Genomic DNA, 16,851 nt, shown 5'->3' with positions numbered 1-16,851 from the left:
TTTCCGTGGGCATTATGCTTCTAATGGATGCTTCTTTGCCACACCATTAGCAGTTGTCTTGTGCTCCCATAAATGGCGATGAGGCACCAGTCCTTCGTTGGGGAGCTCCCCTTCTCTAGCCAGCAGAACAGTGTCCTAGAGGCGGTCAACCCTGCCTTTCTCCTGCCTGATGTGATGTTCTAGAAAAAGTACCCACCCGCAAGTCTGAAGGCCTGGAGTTTTCGTCCTGTATCTGCTTCCAGCTAGGAATGAGACTTTGGGCAAAGCACTTCCTCTCTCAGGGTCTCTGTCTCCTCATCTGGGAAACAAGGAGATCGGATTAAGTAGATACTCAAGTTCTTCCAGGAAAAGAATGCTATCATCGGTATTCTCTTTTCTTTACCCCAACAAATATGCTATTCTTGACCATTTCGTGTTCCGTCACCTTTACCGGAAGCATTTTTCCTGATGACTGGCTAAGAATGGGTCACTTGGCAGGGAAGACTGATTTTGGGGGTGAATTGGATTTTTTGGTAGTGGCAAGGAGGGATGCTAACTGCCTGCCTGAGTGGCCTCTGTCCAGTCCAGCAAATCAAACAGATTGGTGCTCACGCTTCCGAACCCCTTTGGCTGGTTGAGGTGATCATCTGTCTTCTCTGGAATCTTTAAAAATTGTTGTTGCCCAGCTCATTTAGCAGAGAGAGCATGGCGTGGTGGAAGTTTAAACTGGTCCTGAGTTATATGATCTCGAGCAAAGTGCTCCATCCTTGTTAGGATCAGTTTCCTCAGGCCAAAATGGAGGAGCTTGAGCGAAGGCAGCTCCATCTCTCATGTTCCGCAGGGTTTTTACTACCACTTTCAGGCTCGGGTTAGGAATTTAGAGTCTTTAGTCTGTGAGTGGGGGAGGGGGGCTTTAGCTCTCTTGATTGTTAACCCCCCAAAATGAAGATCTCTTTATCTCTTGATTTGTAATCCTGTGCCTGAGACTGAATCAGCTTGGGTGGGTGGGTTTCCATTCTGTCTGACCAGCCTCTGACTCTGTCTGTCTTTCTCTCCTGCTTACATTGCATCTGGGGTAGAATTGTGGAACAAGCACCAGGAAGTGAAAAAGCAAAAAGCTTTGGAAAAACAGAGTAAGGAACAAATGCCCCTTCCTGTTCCCAAATCTCCCATACCTGCCAACTCCCCAGGCCCAGTTGGGGCAGACTCCCTTTGTCAGCCCCACCCCAAATTTGCTCTTGGGAGGTATTTGGAATAAAAGCAGGTAGGTGGTATGTGACTCACAGGTATGTGACTTGTAGGCTGCTTCTTTCCCCCTCTCCTCCTAGCAATCAGGCGGTAATCAGGGCGTCTACTGAGTAAAGTCCCTTAGAACATGGTTCCCTATTGCTCCAGAGTTGGTGGGGAGAATGTTTGCCTATTTCAGTGCCCCTCATTGGCTGGTATCTCCCTCACCCGTTAGAAGGCCTGTGGGCACAGTTGGCAGAGATGGTTGCTGTCCCTCCGTGTTGAGTCTGAGGCTTCCCAGCTCTCTCTGGTGGCTTGCCTAGGCACGCTTTCTTGCTTTCTGTCATTCTGTCCTTCTGCCATACCATTGTGGGTGGGTGGGGTAAAAACGAGGGTGGTTTTTATCTCAAATGTAGAAAGGTGTAGGGTTGGGGTAGTCGGTGTCCACAGAAACAGCTGGTGTTTTTGTATCTCGTTGGGCCTGTCCTTTTCTAGCCCCTTTAGACACATTTGTTGGGGAATCACTGAGTGACCTGGGGACCCTCAATTGGTTTCACACTCCAGGGAAGCTCCAACTCTTGAGTATAGGGGAATGTAGTTTAGACATTTGTTTGTGGAGCTTTCTGTCTTAGAATGATTTGCTGAGAAATTTCTCAGGTTGTGAGAGAAGGCTGCAGAACCCCTTGAGACCAGGTTTAATTTGTCCTACTTGGGTCTTAAGGCATGTGGGGACTTCTTCCGGTGGCCTGATGTGGAGGCAGTCCCTGGAAAGGTGACTGGGGCTTGCTGAGGTCTGGGACTTGGCTGTGTGCTGTCCCACTCCCCTCACCAGCCTGCCCCTGGCCTTTGTGTATGGAGTGACAGAGGTTTTCCCCTACCCAGGGCCTGAAGTAATCAAACCCGTCTTTGACCTCCGTGAGACAGACGAGAAAAAGTCCCAGATCAGTGCGGACAGTGGCGTGAGCCTGACATCTGGTTCCCAGGTTTGTGACAACTTTGTTGTGAATTACAGCGTCAAAACAACATGCATGCCCAGTGATGAGAGAATGATGAAATAAGTGTAATATATGTACATAATACGATACTAGAATCTACTGAAGACTGTGTTTTTAAAAATTTAGTGACATGGGAAGATGTTTTACAAAGCTACATGCAGTATGATTCCCATTTTATTTTTAAAATGTATGTAGAAAAGACTGAAAGGAAGTATACTAAAACCTTAACAGTGATTAATGTTAGTGGTAGGTTTATGGCTTATTTTTGTTTCCGTATTCTTTCATGTATTTTCTATAGTGAGCATGTATTTCTTTAATGTTTATTGTTTTTTGTCATGCAAGTCATGTATATCTTTTTTTTTTTTTTTTTAAAGATTTTATTTATTTATTTATTTGAGACAGAGAGAGAGACAGAGAGCATGAGAGGGAGGAGGGTCAGAGGGAGAAGCAGACTCCCTGCCGAGCAGGGAGCCCGATGCGGGACTCGATCCCGGGACTCCAGGATCATGACCTGAGCCGAAGGCAGTCGCTTAACTGACTGAGCCACCCAGGCGCCCAAGTCATGTATATCTTATATTCAGGAAAAAAATAAACTTCTCATGACCTGTTTAGGGATGATAATAGTAGGTTGGGGTTGAGAAGAAGGAAGAAGATACAGTATTTCTTAGGGAAATGAGAGTAGATGGGACACCGCCTCTAATATGTCTGAGTTCCCATGTCGTTTCAGAGGACTGATCCAGACTCTGTCATTGGTGTGAGTCCAGCTGTTATGATCCGAAGCTCAAGTCAGGACTCTGAAGTTAGCACCGTGGTAGGGGAACACCACACTGGCATCTTGGGGGGTGGGGGTGTGAGTGCCCCTTTGGAAAAGGGGGCTGCTTTCTCCTTTGGAGGCTCTTAGTCTCGTGTCAGCTTGGTTCTCACGGTGGAGATGCTCACCTGGCGTAGGTCTGTGTGCGTGGGATCAGACCCTGAGATTTCACCCAGGGCTTCTCAACTTGTAAAGAAGGTACTTCCAGAGGCTACCTGACGCACCTTTGACGTTCAGTGCCCTTTTTTTTTTTGTTAATGGCAGTAGAGAGTTCTAACAGTTGGGCATTTCTGCGAACCCTTCACTGAGGACTATCCCTTACTACCTTTCTTTCCTTGCCAGGTGAGTAATAGCTCTGGAGAGACCCTTGGAGCAGACAGTGACCTGAGCAGCAATGCAGGTGATGGGCCAGGCGGTGAGGGCAGCGCCCACTTGGCAAGCTCTCGGGGCACCTTGTCCGATAGTGAGATTGAGACCAACTCTGCTACCAGCACCATCTTTGTAAGTTTGGTTTACTAACAAAAGGAGATCATTTCTCTCATGAGAGGGGAGTGGGTTAGAAAAGAATGAAACATTAGGGACAATTAGAAGGAAAAGAGGAAGTAAGGAGTGGATTATCCCCATATATTTGGCTTCAAAGAAAAATGTTTTCTAAGGCTTTTTTTAGAGTTATTTTACTCCATGACCTGGGGCTTTTAGGACCCTCCCCTGAATCACTGATGAGTCCGGCTCCCCGCCCAGTCAGATCAGGGCTTCAGATCCTGGGTAGCAGTTATCCCTGTATTTACAGTAGACAAGGTGATAGGTGTCCTTGTGGCAACGCCAGGACAACAGCGACTCTCCTTCCGTGTCAGTCTGCCTCTTGCTGGGGGATAGTTTGGTTTTATTCCAGCCACTTCCGGTGCTATATTTATATAGCACTTTTTTTGTTTTAGACATTTGTTTGACAGAGGGAGAGAGAGAGAGAGAGAACACAAGCCAAGGGAGAGGGAGAAGCAGACTCCCCTCTGAGCTGGGAGCTGGACGCGGGGCTCGATCCCAGGCCCCTGGGACCATGACCTGAGCCGAAGGCAGACGCTTAACCGACTGAGCCACCCAGGCGCCCCTATTTATATAGCACTTTAAAATAGCATTTTATTGGGAGCCTGGGTGGCTCAGTCGTTAGGCGTCTGCCTTCGGCTCAGGTCATGGTCCCAGGGTCCTGGGATCGAGCCCCGTATTGGGCTCCCTGCTCCGCAGGAAGCCTACTTCTCCCTCTCCCACTCCCCCTGCTTGTGTTTCCTCTCTCGCTGTGGCTCTCTCTCTGTCAAATAAATAAATAAAATCTTAAAAAAAAAAAAAAAAAGCCAGTGATCAGTTGGAATTAAAGTAATTCTGTTTAGTCCTTGCCTTTAGACACACTGCATTTTGGTGTATACATACCTCTTTAGGCAGCATTAAGCAGTCTGATACACTTGTCACTTTATTAGAGTTGAGAATCAATATTTTTTTTTTAAAGATTTTATTTATTTATTTATTTGAGAGAGAGAGAGAGAGAGAAACAGCATGAGAGGGGATAGGGTCAGAGGGAGAAGCAGGCTCCCCGCTGAGCCGGGAGCCCGATGTGGGACTCGATCCCAGGACTCTGGGATCATGACCTGAGCCGAAGGCAGTCGCTTAACCAACTGAGCCACCCAGGCGCCCCCCCCCCTTTTTTTTTTTTAAAGATTTTATTTATTTGACAGAGAGAGAGACACAGCGAGAGAGGGAACACAAGCAGGGGGAGTGGGAGAGGGAGAAGCAGGCTTCCCGCGGAGCAGGGAGCCCGATGCGGGGCTCGATCCCAGGATCCTGGGATCATGACCTGAGCCGAAGGCAGACGCTTAACGACTGAGCCACCCAGGCATCCCAAGAATCTGTATTCTTTTTTAAATAATTTTTTTAAAGATTCTATTTGAGCGAGAGAAAGTGAGAGAGAGAGAGCACAAGCAGGGGAAGGGAGAAGCAGACTCCCCACTGAGCAGGGAACTCCATGCAGGGCTTGATCCTAGGACCTGGAGACCATGACCTGAGCCAAAGGCAGACGCTTCACTGAGTGAGCCACCCAGGCGCCCTGAGAATGGATATTCCTTATAGGAGCTTATAAGTCTTTATCTTTGGTTTGTGGGGCGAATGGAAGATAAAATTTAAAGTATTTAACACTGGTGATCATTCCCACCCTCAGGGCTTTCTGTGTATGTTTCTAATAGAGCAAATGACATCCCTGAGCAAAGGTAGAGCATGAGATTGAGGGTCAGCAGAGCCGTTCGAGTTAATGGACCTTAACTCTCCCTGAGTCTAAATAGACCATTTTATTGAGAGTATTTTAAATCCTTCTAGTGTGCCTCCATTCTGGATGTTAAGATAGACATTATGGGATAGCAGTCTTGCAAGAAGCCATTCAGCTGTATGCTGCCTTTCCTGGCACCTTCCTGGGACAAATTCTTACTTGTTCTGTGCTGGTGGGTAAGGGCTGTTTTTGTACAGTTGAGTTGCTGAGAACAATTACCTAAATTTCTTGGCTCAAAAAAAAGGCTGTTTTAGCAAGAAATGAGTTCTATGAAGTCAGTCAGTATGGTCCACTGAACAAAGAACTAGGCTGTGAACCTGTAGACTGGCATGTAGACACACTAATTAGGTGTTGCCTAATAACCTTTGATCAATTGCTTCTCCGCTTAGGTTGTCTCATGAGTTGTGAAATGGGCATGAAATTTGCCTCTTACCCACTTGAAATCTTTTTTGAATGAATAGAAAGTCTAATATTGCAGAAATGGCAGGTAAAGTTAGTGATTTTTCTAAGGGCCAGATATTTCTAAGAGATGGTAGGAAAAAGGAAATTAACATTTATCCAATACCAACCATGTGCCAGGCATTGTTAAGTGCTTTATATGTATTTTCTAATTTAATTCCCGTAATGGTCCTAAGAGGTAGATATTATATAACCTTCTTTTTACAGGTGAGGAAAACGAGACTCAGAGAAGCTAAGTTTTATGCCTCAGGTCACACAGCTAATAAGAGACAGGGATCTGAACCTTGGTCAGTCTGACTTCAAAACCAGTGTTTTTTTCTGTTGCATCATGCTGCTACAGAGGATTTGCCTCTTATTTATTTATTTTTAAGAACAAAGAGTCTTACAGAGACTAAAGGGTAAAGATAAGCAGAATGAAAATGCAATTGCATGTTTTAGGAGGCAGTAACAGAAATCAGTATTATCAGATTGACTTCTGGTCAAAGCCTTGAGGCAAGCACAGTAGCAAAAGCAGGACTGCTAGAGTGCATGTTATTAACGGAGGGTAATGGGTGTGTGGGCCTCTTAGTGCGCTGCGCGGCTTACTGTGCCCTGTCCGTCGGTACCTTTGTCAGCTGACCTATCACCTCTTTGTAGGGGAAAGCCCATAACTTGAAGCCAAGTGTCAAGGAGAAGCTGGTGGGCAGCCCAGTTCGCTCATCTGAAGATGTAAGCCAGCGAGTCTATCTCTACGAGGGACTCTTAGGTGAGACACAGACTGGGAAGGCCTCTTGCACTGGAGGAAAGCTGGACTCAGATGGGGAAGAGGGTGGCACCAGATGGGTAGCTGCTCAGCTCTGTGCTGGTCTCAGTGCTGATGTTAGAGGGCGTGTTTATATCTGAAGAAGGTGACCTACTGGGTCTGGAAAAAGCCGTAGGTGAGCACTAGAAGAGACTGGATTTTGGTATTAATCAACAGCCTCTGTCTTTCTGTCTGTCTGTCTTTCCTTTCTTGCTACCATGATCCTTCCTGCTCACAAACTGGCAGGAAGGGACAAAGGATCGATGTGGGACCAGTTAGAGGATGCGGCTATGGAGACCTTTTCTATAAGTAACCACCTTTCTTTGTGTGCTGTGTTCCTCCCTCCTCCTCGGGAGGGGCTGGGCCTCACTTGGAGGAGCTGGGCTGGTGGCAGGAATGTTAGTTCTGGGGTGGAGAGGCTCACGTTTGCTTTTCCTAGAATTTGTCCCTTTTATCTGGAGTTTACTCTTTACTTTGGTTTGGCAGCTGTATTCTTTATATGTTAAATAAGCCCCTAGAAAAATTCCGTTCCATGCAGGCAAAGAACGTTCTACGTTATGGGACCAAATGCAGTTCTGGGAAGATGCATTCCTAGATGCTGTGATGTTGGAGAGAGAAGGAATGGGTATGGACCAGGGTCCCCAGGAAATGATCGACAGGTATGAGACTTAGTAAACACTTGGAAAATGCAAACTCAGCCTCTTCCAAATTAGTTCTGTGATCTCCCACCTGAGGACCGACTTGTCGCTGGTCTCCTGCTTAGGTACCTGTCCCTGGGAGAACATGACCGGAAGCGCCTGGAAGATGATGAAGATCGTTTGCTGGCCACGCTTTTGCATAACCTCATCTCCTACATGCTACTGATGAAGGTAATGTCGATTTCACTTGTGCCTAGCTACTGCTGATGGCAGAAGGGCGAGGCTTGTTCCTGTAACCTAAATTCTGGGGCACTTGGGAAGCTGTCAGAGCATCTTACTAGGGCTCTCTTCCTGATTGAAAGTGTGAGGTCTCTCTGCAGCTCACACATGACCCATTTGTCTGAAGCTGCCAGGCTACTGTGCTAAGGAATGTTGTAAAGATGAGTGGTGATTCCATACCATTTGTTTATTTTGAATCTTATTTTGTTTTTATTGAAAAAAATTTTGCAGGGGTACCTGAGTGGCTCAGTCGGTTAAGCATCTGCCTTCGGCTCAGGTCATGATCCCAGAGTCCCGGGATCGAGGCTTGCATCGGGCTCCCTGCTCAGCAGGGAGCCTGCTTCTCCCTCTGTCCCTCACCTTGCTTGTGCTCTCTCTCTCGCTCTCAAATAAATAAAATATATTTTTTAAATAAATAAAAAATTTAAAAAATATTTTTAAGTAATCTCTATGTCCAGCATGGTGCTCAAACTCACAACCCCAAGATTAAGAGTTGCACACTCGGGGCACCTGGGTGACACAGTCGGTTAAGCATCCGACTCTTGGTTTTGGCTCAGGTCATGATCTCAGGGTCGTGGGATTGAGCCATGTGTCGGGTTCTGCACTCAGCATAGCGTCTGCTTGGGACTTTCTTCCTCTCCCTCTGCCCCTCCCTGCCCCACTCTCTTTCTCTCTAAAATAAATAAACAGGGGCACCTTGGTGGCACAGTTGGTTCAACGTGTGACTCTTGGTTTCGGCTCAGGTCATGATCTCAGGGTCATGGGATTAAGTCCCACATCACGCTCCCCACTCAGTGGGAAGTCTGTTTCTCCCTTTCTCTCTCCCTCTGCCCCACCTCGCGCACTTGCATGCTCTCTCTCAAAATTAAATGAATAAATCTTTAAAATAAATAAATGATCTTTTTGAAAAAAGAGTTGCATACTCTACCAAGTTTTGAATTTTATTTTTATTTTTTTATTTATTTTTAAAGATTTTATTTATTTATGTGAGTGGAGGGGGACAGAGCATGAACAGGGGCAGAGGGAGAGGGAGAAGCAGACTCCCCGCCGAGCAGGGAGCCTGACATGGGGCTCGATCCCAGAACCCTGAGATCATGACCTGAGCTGAAGGCAGACACTTAACCGACTGAGCCACCCAGGTGCCCCTATTTTGAATTTTTAAATGGGCTTCCTTTGCTAAGTACTTTTAGGATGCCAGTAGAACTCCCTACAGAATACAATGAGTTTAAAAAAAAATTTAAGTATCAGTTTCTAAAACCTTAGGAAGGATAGTCAGAATTCATTTTTCAGCACTAGCCCTTTATCGTATAGAATTTTCCATAGATGTAAAAAGAGCTACTCATTAAAAAATTAATAGTATAGGTTCTAGGTTGACTCGGTTGTACTTGGTTGTTATAGCTGTGGAAAAAGTATGTTACCAAATAGAAGAGTTCTGCTTTGAAAGGGAAACATAAGTTTGGGGTTGATGGGTAGAAGAGAGTTGTTTTGAGAGAGAGCCCTTGAGTTTCTCCTCCTCCTGTTCTCTTAGCCTCTCAAAATATAAAGGGATTAGTTGATCAGACGCAGAAAACACCTGACAGGCTGACTTAGTTTGTTTCAGTTTCTGTCGTAAGGTTCACTCCTCTCTGTTGAACTCCAGGGGTCCCAGTGAACTCTGGTTGGGAAAGGGTAGTGATCCTGAACCCCGGGAAGGTGTCTCTGCTACAGCCGAGCCAGAATGTCGCTACTCTGAGGCCTCATTTCTGAACTATACTCTGAGGAGCCCCAGGGGTTCTTAGGGCCCTTCAGGGGTGAATGTTACAGTATTGGTTGGGGATAGGGAGGAAGTGTCTCCTTGAACTCCAGTCCATTTGAACCAGACCTGCTTTAGAGCTACTTTTCTATAGAAGCCACCCAGAGACAGCCAGGATTTTCCTTCCCAGCCTGTTGGCAGAATAGACAGTTGAATGTTTTCTCTCATATTCAGTGTGTGGACTCCGAATTGTCTCAAATGGTAGGAAACTTGCTTGTACATTCCCTCTACGTCATTTGCAAGGAGAGCAGATCCCTCATTAAGATCTCGCTTTGGCTTTCCAGGTAAATAAGAATGACATCCGGAAGAAGGTGAGGCGCCTGATGGGAAAGTCCCATATTGGGCTTGTGTACAGCCAGCAAATCAATGAAGTGCTTGATCAGCTGACAAACCTGGTAAGCATGTCTGCGCCGTCTCCTAGGCTCCCCTCCCACCGTACTTGTCGCGTCGCCTCCCTGGCTGGGACCTCGTCGCCTAATGCAGAGGCTTCCCCACGGGTCATTTCTTGGCCTGTATATTTTTAAGACCCCAGTTTTGAAAATAGGGCTTTGAGTCTAGATAAGGGTTTAGTCCTTCTGTTCTGGGATAGGATTCTCTGTACTAAAACTATCCTGGTGCAGCCATTTCAGCATGTGGTCTGTGGACTCCTAAGGCTCCACGAGCTGAAACCTATTTTCATCATAGTACTACAATGTTTGCCTTTTTTAACCGGGTTGACATTTGCACTGATGGTACAAAAGCAGTGATGGATAAACTGCTGGTTACCTTCACATAGTGAAGGCAGTGGTACTGAACCATGCAAGGAGCCATGCAGCGCTCTCTCAGTTTAAAAGAGAAAGAGAAAGAAAAATAGTTGCACTTATGAATGTTCTTGATGAAAGCATTAAAATCATTAATTTTACTAAATCTGATCATTGATTATACATCTTTTTAATATTTAATGTGACAAAATGAGAAATATACAGGAAGTATTTGTGTTGCAAACCAAAATATGATTGTTTCAAGGAAAACCAGTTTGTGACAATTTGAGTTGCAAGGTGAACTGTCAGTTTTGTTCATGGGACATCGTTTTTACTTGGAAGAATGACTAACTGTGGTTATTCAGAGTTGGGTATTTATTTGGCAGACTTCTAAGCATGAAGCTTCCTGATATTTAAAGGCTTTGTAATGAGATTGATGATATTAATCAATGTGATTTTTTTATCTTCTCTAATGAAGTGTGTCAATATTTAATATTTGGAAGAGCTGCATTACTCCTTAAACCAGTATTTTCCAAAAGACTGTTGGGTGGTGGTAGAAATTCAAGTATAAGTGAAGATCCACTCAAAATGCAAGGCAGACAAACGGATTTCATGTTACAAAGTACAAAATGTTCATTTTGATGGGTTTTCAGATTTCATATTGCAACTATCAGAAACTGTTACTTCTCAAGTTTTGGTGTAATTACCAAAGAAAAATATGCATATTTATCTGGAAAATCTATTAAAATACTACTCCCTTTTCCAAATACATATCTGTGAGACCAGATTTTCTTTATATACCTCCCAAAGCAACATAACACAATGGATGGAATGCAGAAGCAGATATGAGAATCCAGCTGTTTTTTAAAGACAAACATGTGAAAAATGTAAAACAGTGCCAGTCTTCTCTTTTTTTGTTGTTGTTGTTTTGGGAAATGTTATTTAAAATATTTGTATTACCATGTAACAGGTATATTATTAATGACTTTAAAATGAATGAATTTTTAAATTTTTCAGTTTTAATTTCTAATATGGTAAATATCTATAAATATACCCCACATAATCCTAAGCTCTTGGGGGTTGTGAATAATTTTTAAGAGATACAGGGGCCCTAAGACCCTGAAGTTTGAGAGCACGTCCCTTGTGGCCTGTGACCAGCAGATGGCACTGTGCTAAGTAAACTGGTAGGAATTTAATAGCTGAAGTTGGGGTGGGAGCAGAATTCTTGGCCCAGAGAGCTCTGTGAGAGAGATATATGGATGTCCCTAACAGATCTCTCTTTTCTCAGAATGGACGTGATCTCTATATCCGGTCCAGCGGCAGCCGGCACATGAAGAAGCAGACATTTGTGGTACATGCAGGGACAGACACAAATGGAGATATCTTCTTCATGGAGGTAAATGCTAGTTCATATGTCTCAAAGGGACATTTGAGAGTCATGAGGAACTTCTAGACCTGATACCTGATTTCTCCCACTTAATCTCGTTCATCTTCGTGATCCATTTATCATTAAATTGTCAGGCTCTTACTCAAGTAATATAATGGATAATTGACCATCATTTGTTTTAAATAGATGTTGAATACATGATGTAGTCGCATTGTCCGTAAGTCAGGACAACTTAAAATGGTAGGCATTGGGAAGTCTTGCTGTCTTTCTTATCTCCTTCCTCTCAATTTCCCATCCCCCTCACCCCTTCTTCCTATAGGTAACCACTTCTGTGGTCTCCTTTGTATCTTACAGTGGTATTTTATACAAACACAATACAATATGAACATAGGTTCTTTTTCTTTTTTCTTACAGAAAGGTAGCACATCAGATCCATTGATCTGTACCTTGCTTTTCTCATTGAACATATCCTGGAGAGCTCTATGTCAGTACAAAAAGAGGGTTCTCTTTTTTTTTCTTTAGTTGAAGAAGAGTTGATGTACAATGTTAGATTAGTTTCAAGTGTACAGCATAGTGATTCGACGATTCTGTACATTATGCAGTGCTCACCATGATAAGTGTGGTCACCATCTGTCACCATACATCATTACGATGTCATTCACTGTATTTCCTCTGGCTCTCATTCTTTTTACAGCTGCATGGTACTCCATGGTGCTGCTATACAGTAGTTGACTTATCTCAGTATCTATGTGCCCGCCTGCTGCCCCCCATACACGCGCAGCTCTGTAAGAGCTCGCAGAGGCCATCACCACACCGAAGGAAGAATGCATTGATGGCTTTGACTGACAGGACTCAGACGTATCTCATAACACATAATAGCTCCCCTCCCGCTTTGCCGTTTATTTCGTTGAAGAAATGTGCCCCATGGACTATCTCACATTCTAGACTTTCTGCTGATTGCATCTCTTTGGTGTTAACATGTTTCTCCATCACTTGTATTTTTTATAAGCTAGTAGTTCAACCTAGGGGTTTGATGAGTTTCAGATTCAATATTTTGGCAAGAATACTTCATGGTTGGTGCTGTATGTTGCCTGCTGCCCCATATGGCCATCTCTCTCTCTTAGAGATCAGTAGGTTGAGATGTGGGCAGCCTGATCTATTGTTCCCTGTGAAGTTCCTCATTAGTCCTTTGAGTTTGCCTATGGGTTTTGTTTTGTTTTGTTTTGTTTGCCATGCAGAATTTTTTTACTTTTTCTTTTTACCCTCCCTCCAGCTCTTGGCAGAATCTTTTTACTTTTATGTAGTTGAATTCATCTTTTTTTTTTTTTTATAGCTTCTGGGTTTTGAGTCATAGTTAGAAAAACCCTTCCTTATTCCAAGATTGTAAAGGAAATTGGCTGTGGTTTCTTTATTTCTGTATTTTTAATTCTAAAATGAATCTCTTCTACATAATTGTAGGAATCAAGTACAACTCCTATATAAAGTAGTAAAATTAAATAATTTTACAAGTATTCTGTTTTCTTTTGGTTTAGTTGAGTTTGATTTTTACATCCACAGCTTTTGAACGAGTGGTTTATCAAACATGGGGCAGGGGTTCTGCCCTGAAGTAGAACCATGCATGTTGGTGTAGCCGAGAAGAGAGTCATTTTCATGTTACTGTGAAGTTCTAGAATTTGGCTAGGTGTCTCCTCAAGCTGAGGACTAACTTTGGACATCTGCACCACAAAGAGGTGGCAGGTGATTCTCACCCTCTCCTTTTCCTTTTAAAGAATAAATCCAGAAGATTCCTTGAAGTATAGGACTAACTCTCACCACCACACAGGGGAGCCTCATGCAAAGTTCCTGGAGTATGGGTGGATCCATCACTTTATAGATGCCTCTCCCTTAAGGTGTCAAATAAGACTGTACCTCACTCACCCCGTTAGCCACTCGCTACGCTTAGCCTGATTTAGCCTTTCTCATCTCTGCACAGCCTGCTGGCTGCAGGAGCACTGGGAGAGCGATTGCAAAGACTTTTAAAAATCCCCTTTATTACTTTTTTTTTTAAATTACAGAAGTAGATTAGGGCGCCTGGGCGGCTCAGTCAGTTAAGTGTCTGACTCTTGATTTCGGCTCAGGTCATGATCTCAGGGTCATGAAATCGAGCCCCTAGTTGGGTTCCGCACACTGGGCATGGAGCCTGCTTAAGATTCTCCCTCTCCTTCTGCCCCTCCCTGCTTGTGCATGCAAGCGCTCTCTCTCTCTCAAAAAAATAATAGTAAGTTACAGAAGTAGAACAGTACATGCTGTGAAAGTTTCAAACCATATAGAAGTAAATGAAATAAAAAGTAAAAGTTTCCCTTCACTTCCTTCCAGTGCCATGTCTCAGAGGTAACCACTGTTAAAGAGTTTGGCCTGATTTTTAAAAATGCATATTTGTATAAATACAATTTACTTATGTGTAATTTTGTTTCAGTGTTTACAAAAGTGGTTATCAAACTACAAATATTGAGATATAATTTGATTTTTAATTTATGACTGACATCTTTCCATGTCTACATGTTACCTAAATCTGTCTCTGTTTTTTTCTTTTTTTGTTTTTTGTTTTGTTTTGCTTTGCTTTGTTTTTGTTAAGTAAGCTTTATACCCAACATGGGGCTCAAACTCACAACCCCAAGATCAAGAGTTACATGCTTCACCAACTGAGATAGCCACACACCCCTGTCCCTGTTTTTTAAATGGATGATTAATTTTGTTTTGTTTTGTTTTTTTAGCTATTAGGTGTTATATGGATGTATACCATAAGTTATTCAACTAGTCCCTCTCACTTTTTTTTAAATGTTTCATTGAATATACTTGAGAATACACATGAGAATTTCTTTTTCTTTTTAAGATTTATTTTTATTTTATTTTGAGAGCAATGTGTGTGAGCATGCGTTGGGGGAGGGGCAAAGGGAAGGAATCTTCAAGCAGACTCCCTGCTGAGCGTGGAGCCCATCCTGGGACTCCATCCCACAACCCATAAGATCATGACCTAAGCCAAAACCAAGAGTTGGGCACTCAACCAACTGAGCCACCCAGGTGCCCCTTCACATGAGAATTTCTATAGGCTAGATTCTTAATGTGAAATTTCTGGATCAAGCTTATATAGATTTAAAATTTGTATAGATTCTGCCAAATACCATCCCAAAGACTATACCAGTTTATTTTTCCACCAGCAGCATAGGCGAGTATGGTACATTATTACTGTCATCTCTTTAGCCTAGAAATCATTTGTTCTAAATACCTGTCCTACCCCTCACCTTTACATGGTGTTCTTAAAGGATTATGGAAAGTGGGGGTAGTAGTCTTCATTTTTCACCTGGAGAAAACTAGAGTCAGACTAGGGCTAGAATTCTAATTTCTACTCAGCTACTATATGACCTTATCCTTCATAAGGCTTTTAGAACCTTGTAACTCTTAGGTAGTAGATTAAACCTGGTAGTCTTGTGTATTCCTTTTTCATTCATTTAATATTTATGGAGCACATACGATATGCCAGCTACTCTGAGTATGTGGTTATAGCAATGAATAAGAGAGACATGGTTTCTCTTGTCCTTATGGGGTTGACAAGCCATTGGGGAAGTCAGCTAATGAAACAAAGTGTCATAAAGTATGATGAGTGTTATGAGAGAAGATGCTCAGGGCATAGGCAGGCAGTATGGGAATACATAGTAGAGGGTGTAGGAGTTGTGGATGACCGCTCAGAAGTGACCTTTGAGCTGAGACTTGAAAGAAGTATGAATTAATGGCTGGAGCGGGGGAGGGGGAGAGTTCCAGGGGTATTTGAGGTGAAATGGATGGGACTCAGTGGTGTAGTGAGAGGGAAAACAAGGAGTCTCACATCACTCCTTCGTTTCTGGCTTGGGCAGCTGGGTGAATGGCGACACCATTTACTCAACTAGGGGACTCAGAAGGAGCATCTGCCCAGGAGGAAATGCTGACTTCACATTTGGAAATGATGAGCTCGAGGTGCTGCCTGTGAGCCATCCAGATAGAGAGTGGTTCAGGAACTCAGGAAGATGGGTCTTGTGTGGAGAAAGATTTGAGAACCATCAGTGGGGTCGTAATAATCATTGTTACATTTTTTTATATTATAATTATAATGTTACAACATCTAACTCTAGGGTACTTCCTATATGCCTGGCTTTGTTCTAAGAATTCTACACACATTGACTTATTTAATCTTCACACGAGGAGATGTAGATGCAGAGCAGCTTGTTCAAGGTGACATAGCTAAGTAATGGACAGCTGGAAACCTAACACAGTCTGATCTTAGAGGGAGAGTGTTGAATAAGAAGAGACTGTGAAGGGGGCACCTGGGTGGCTCAGTGGGTTGAGCGTCTGACTCTTGATTTTGGCTCAGGTCATGATCTCAGGGTCATGAGATTGAGCCCTGCTTCGGGCTCCACCCTAGACGTGGAGCCTGCTTAAGATTCTCTCTCTCCCTCTCCCTCTGCCCATCCCCACTGCCGCTCACGCTCACTTGCGTGCACGCGCACTCTCTCTCTCTCAGAATTAATTAATTAATTACAAAGGACTTACAGTATTAAAAAGAGAATGTGAAGGAGGAGTTTGCCTTTCAATTACATCATCCGGTATTATATAATATTTTCTGCGGTGAGCGTTGCCCAAGTGTCACTAATGTGATTAATTATTGAAAAGATATATGCCGAACTACGGCTGAGCCAGTATTAGAAATTGCCTTGGTTCCATATTTTTCTCCTCGGTTAAGCCTGCCGTAACCCCTGCCTCTGCGCTCACCCACAGAGATGGTCCGTAAGGTTGGCACCTGGCGGCGGGAGACACCCTCATAAGTCTAGAGCATGTGAGAGGTGGTAGACGCTGGGCGAGGTGGAAATTGAAACACTGATTGCTCCCCCTCCCTGCTCGCCGGCTCCTCTCCGTGATTCCTTTTCTTTCAGCAAACCTCCCAGCGGACAGTAGGTCCAGCAGGTCAGTGTTTGTGTCCCCAGCAAAGGAGGACGGTGAGCGGGGGCAGGGCAGCTGACCGTGGGGTGCTCCCAGACCAGCTGCCCCGTGCTGCCCCCGGGGGGCAGGCCAGCGCGGCCCGCGGCAACGGAGGCTGCAAGCACCGGTCCCCCCGCAGGTTTGCGACGACTGCGTGGTGCTGCGCAATAACCTCGGGACGGTGCATGAGCGCTGGTGGTACGAGAAGCTCATCAACATGACCTACTGCCCCAAGACCAAGGTGTTGTGCCTGTGGCGCAGGAACGGCTCTGAGACTCAGCTCAACAAGTTCTATACCAAGAAGGTACCAGGAGCTCTGTTCGGGCGGAGGGGGATGCTGAGGGCCAGGCGTCAAGTTTCTGGCGAGGAGGTTAAAATGCCACAGCCCATGTCGAGAGCCCCCCTTTGGCCTCCGCTGTTGTGTGGGGCGCACAGAGCTGTCTCCGGGGCCCGGTGCCCCGGCCCT

At 44.4% G+C, this 16,851-nt stretch overlaps 1 protein-coding gene across 48 annotated transcripts in view; it reads left to right on the top strand.

Moving 5' to 3' along the window:
- The window catches only part of MADD (MAP kinase activating death domain), a 45,103-nt gene that overhangs the window by 22,398 nt on the left and 5,854 nt on the right, over window positions 1–16,851 (top strand). For 19 of the 48 annotated variants that reach the window (XR_006793803.3, XM_064576475.1, XM_064576473.1 and 16 more), the window contains 10 exons: window positions 2,089–2,189; window positions 2,929–3,012; window positions 3,355–3,513; window positions 6,416–6,524; window positions 6,807–6,869; window positions 7,099–7,219; window positions 7,324–7,429; window positions 9,554–9,664; window positions 11,298–11,405; window positions 16,525–16,689. Coding sequence is in view for 47 of the 48 variants with exons in the window: in XM_064576475.1 (XP_064432545.1) it covers window positions 2,089–2,189; window positions 2,929–3,012; window positions 3,355–3,513; window positions 6,416–6,524; window positions 6,807–6,869; window positions 7,099–7,219; window positions 7,324–7,429; window positions 9,554–9,664; window positions 11,298–11,405; window positions 16,525–16,689 (1,127 nt within the window). In the remaining variant the exon portion in view is untranslated. The remainder of the gene's footprint in view (window positions 1–2,088; window positions 2,190–2,928; window positions 3,013–3,354; window positions 3,514–6,415; window positions 6,525–6,806; window positions 6,870–7,098; window positions 7,220–7,323; window positions 7,430–9,553; window positions 9,665–11,297; window positions 11,406–16,524; window positions 16,690–16,851) is intronic. The other 29 variants (XM_054511933.2, XM_045893740.3, XM_045893725.3 and 26 more) reach the window with 5 other exon arrangements.

Source organism: Mirounga angustirostris, unplaced genomic scaffold (assembly GCF_029215605.1).
Source record: "Mirounga angustirostris isolate CCGP_5_RB_7025 unplaced genomic scaffold, mMirAng1.0.hap1 SCAF_13, whole genome shotgun sequence".
In the NCBI taxonomy this organism is placed as follows: Eukaryota; Metazoa; Chordata; class Mammalia; order Carnivora; family Phocidae; genus Mirounga; species Mirounga angustirostris.
Note: the sequence above shows the minus strand (reverse complement) of the source record. Positions and strands in the feature narration are given on the sequence as shown.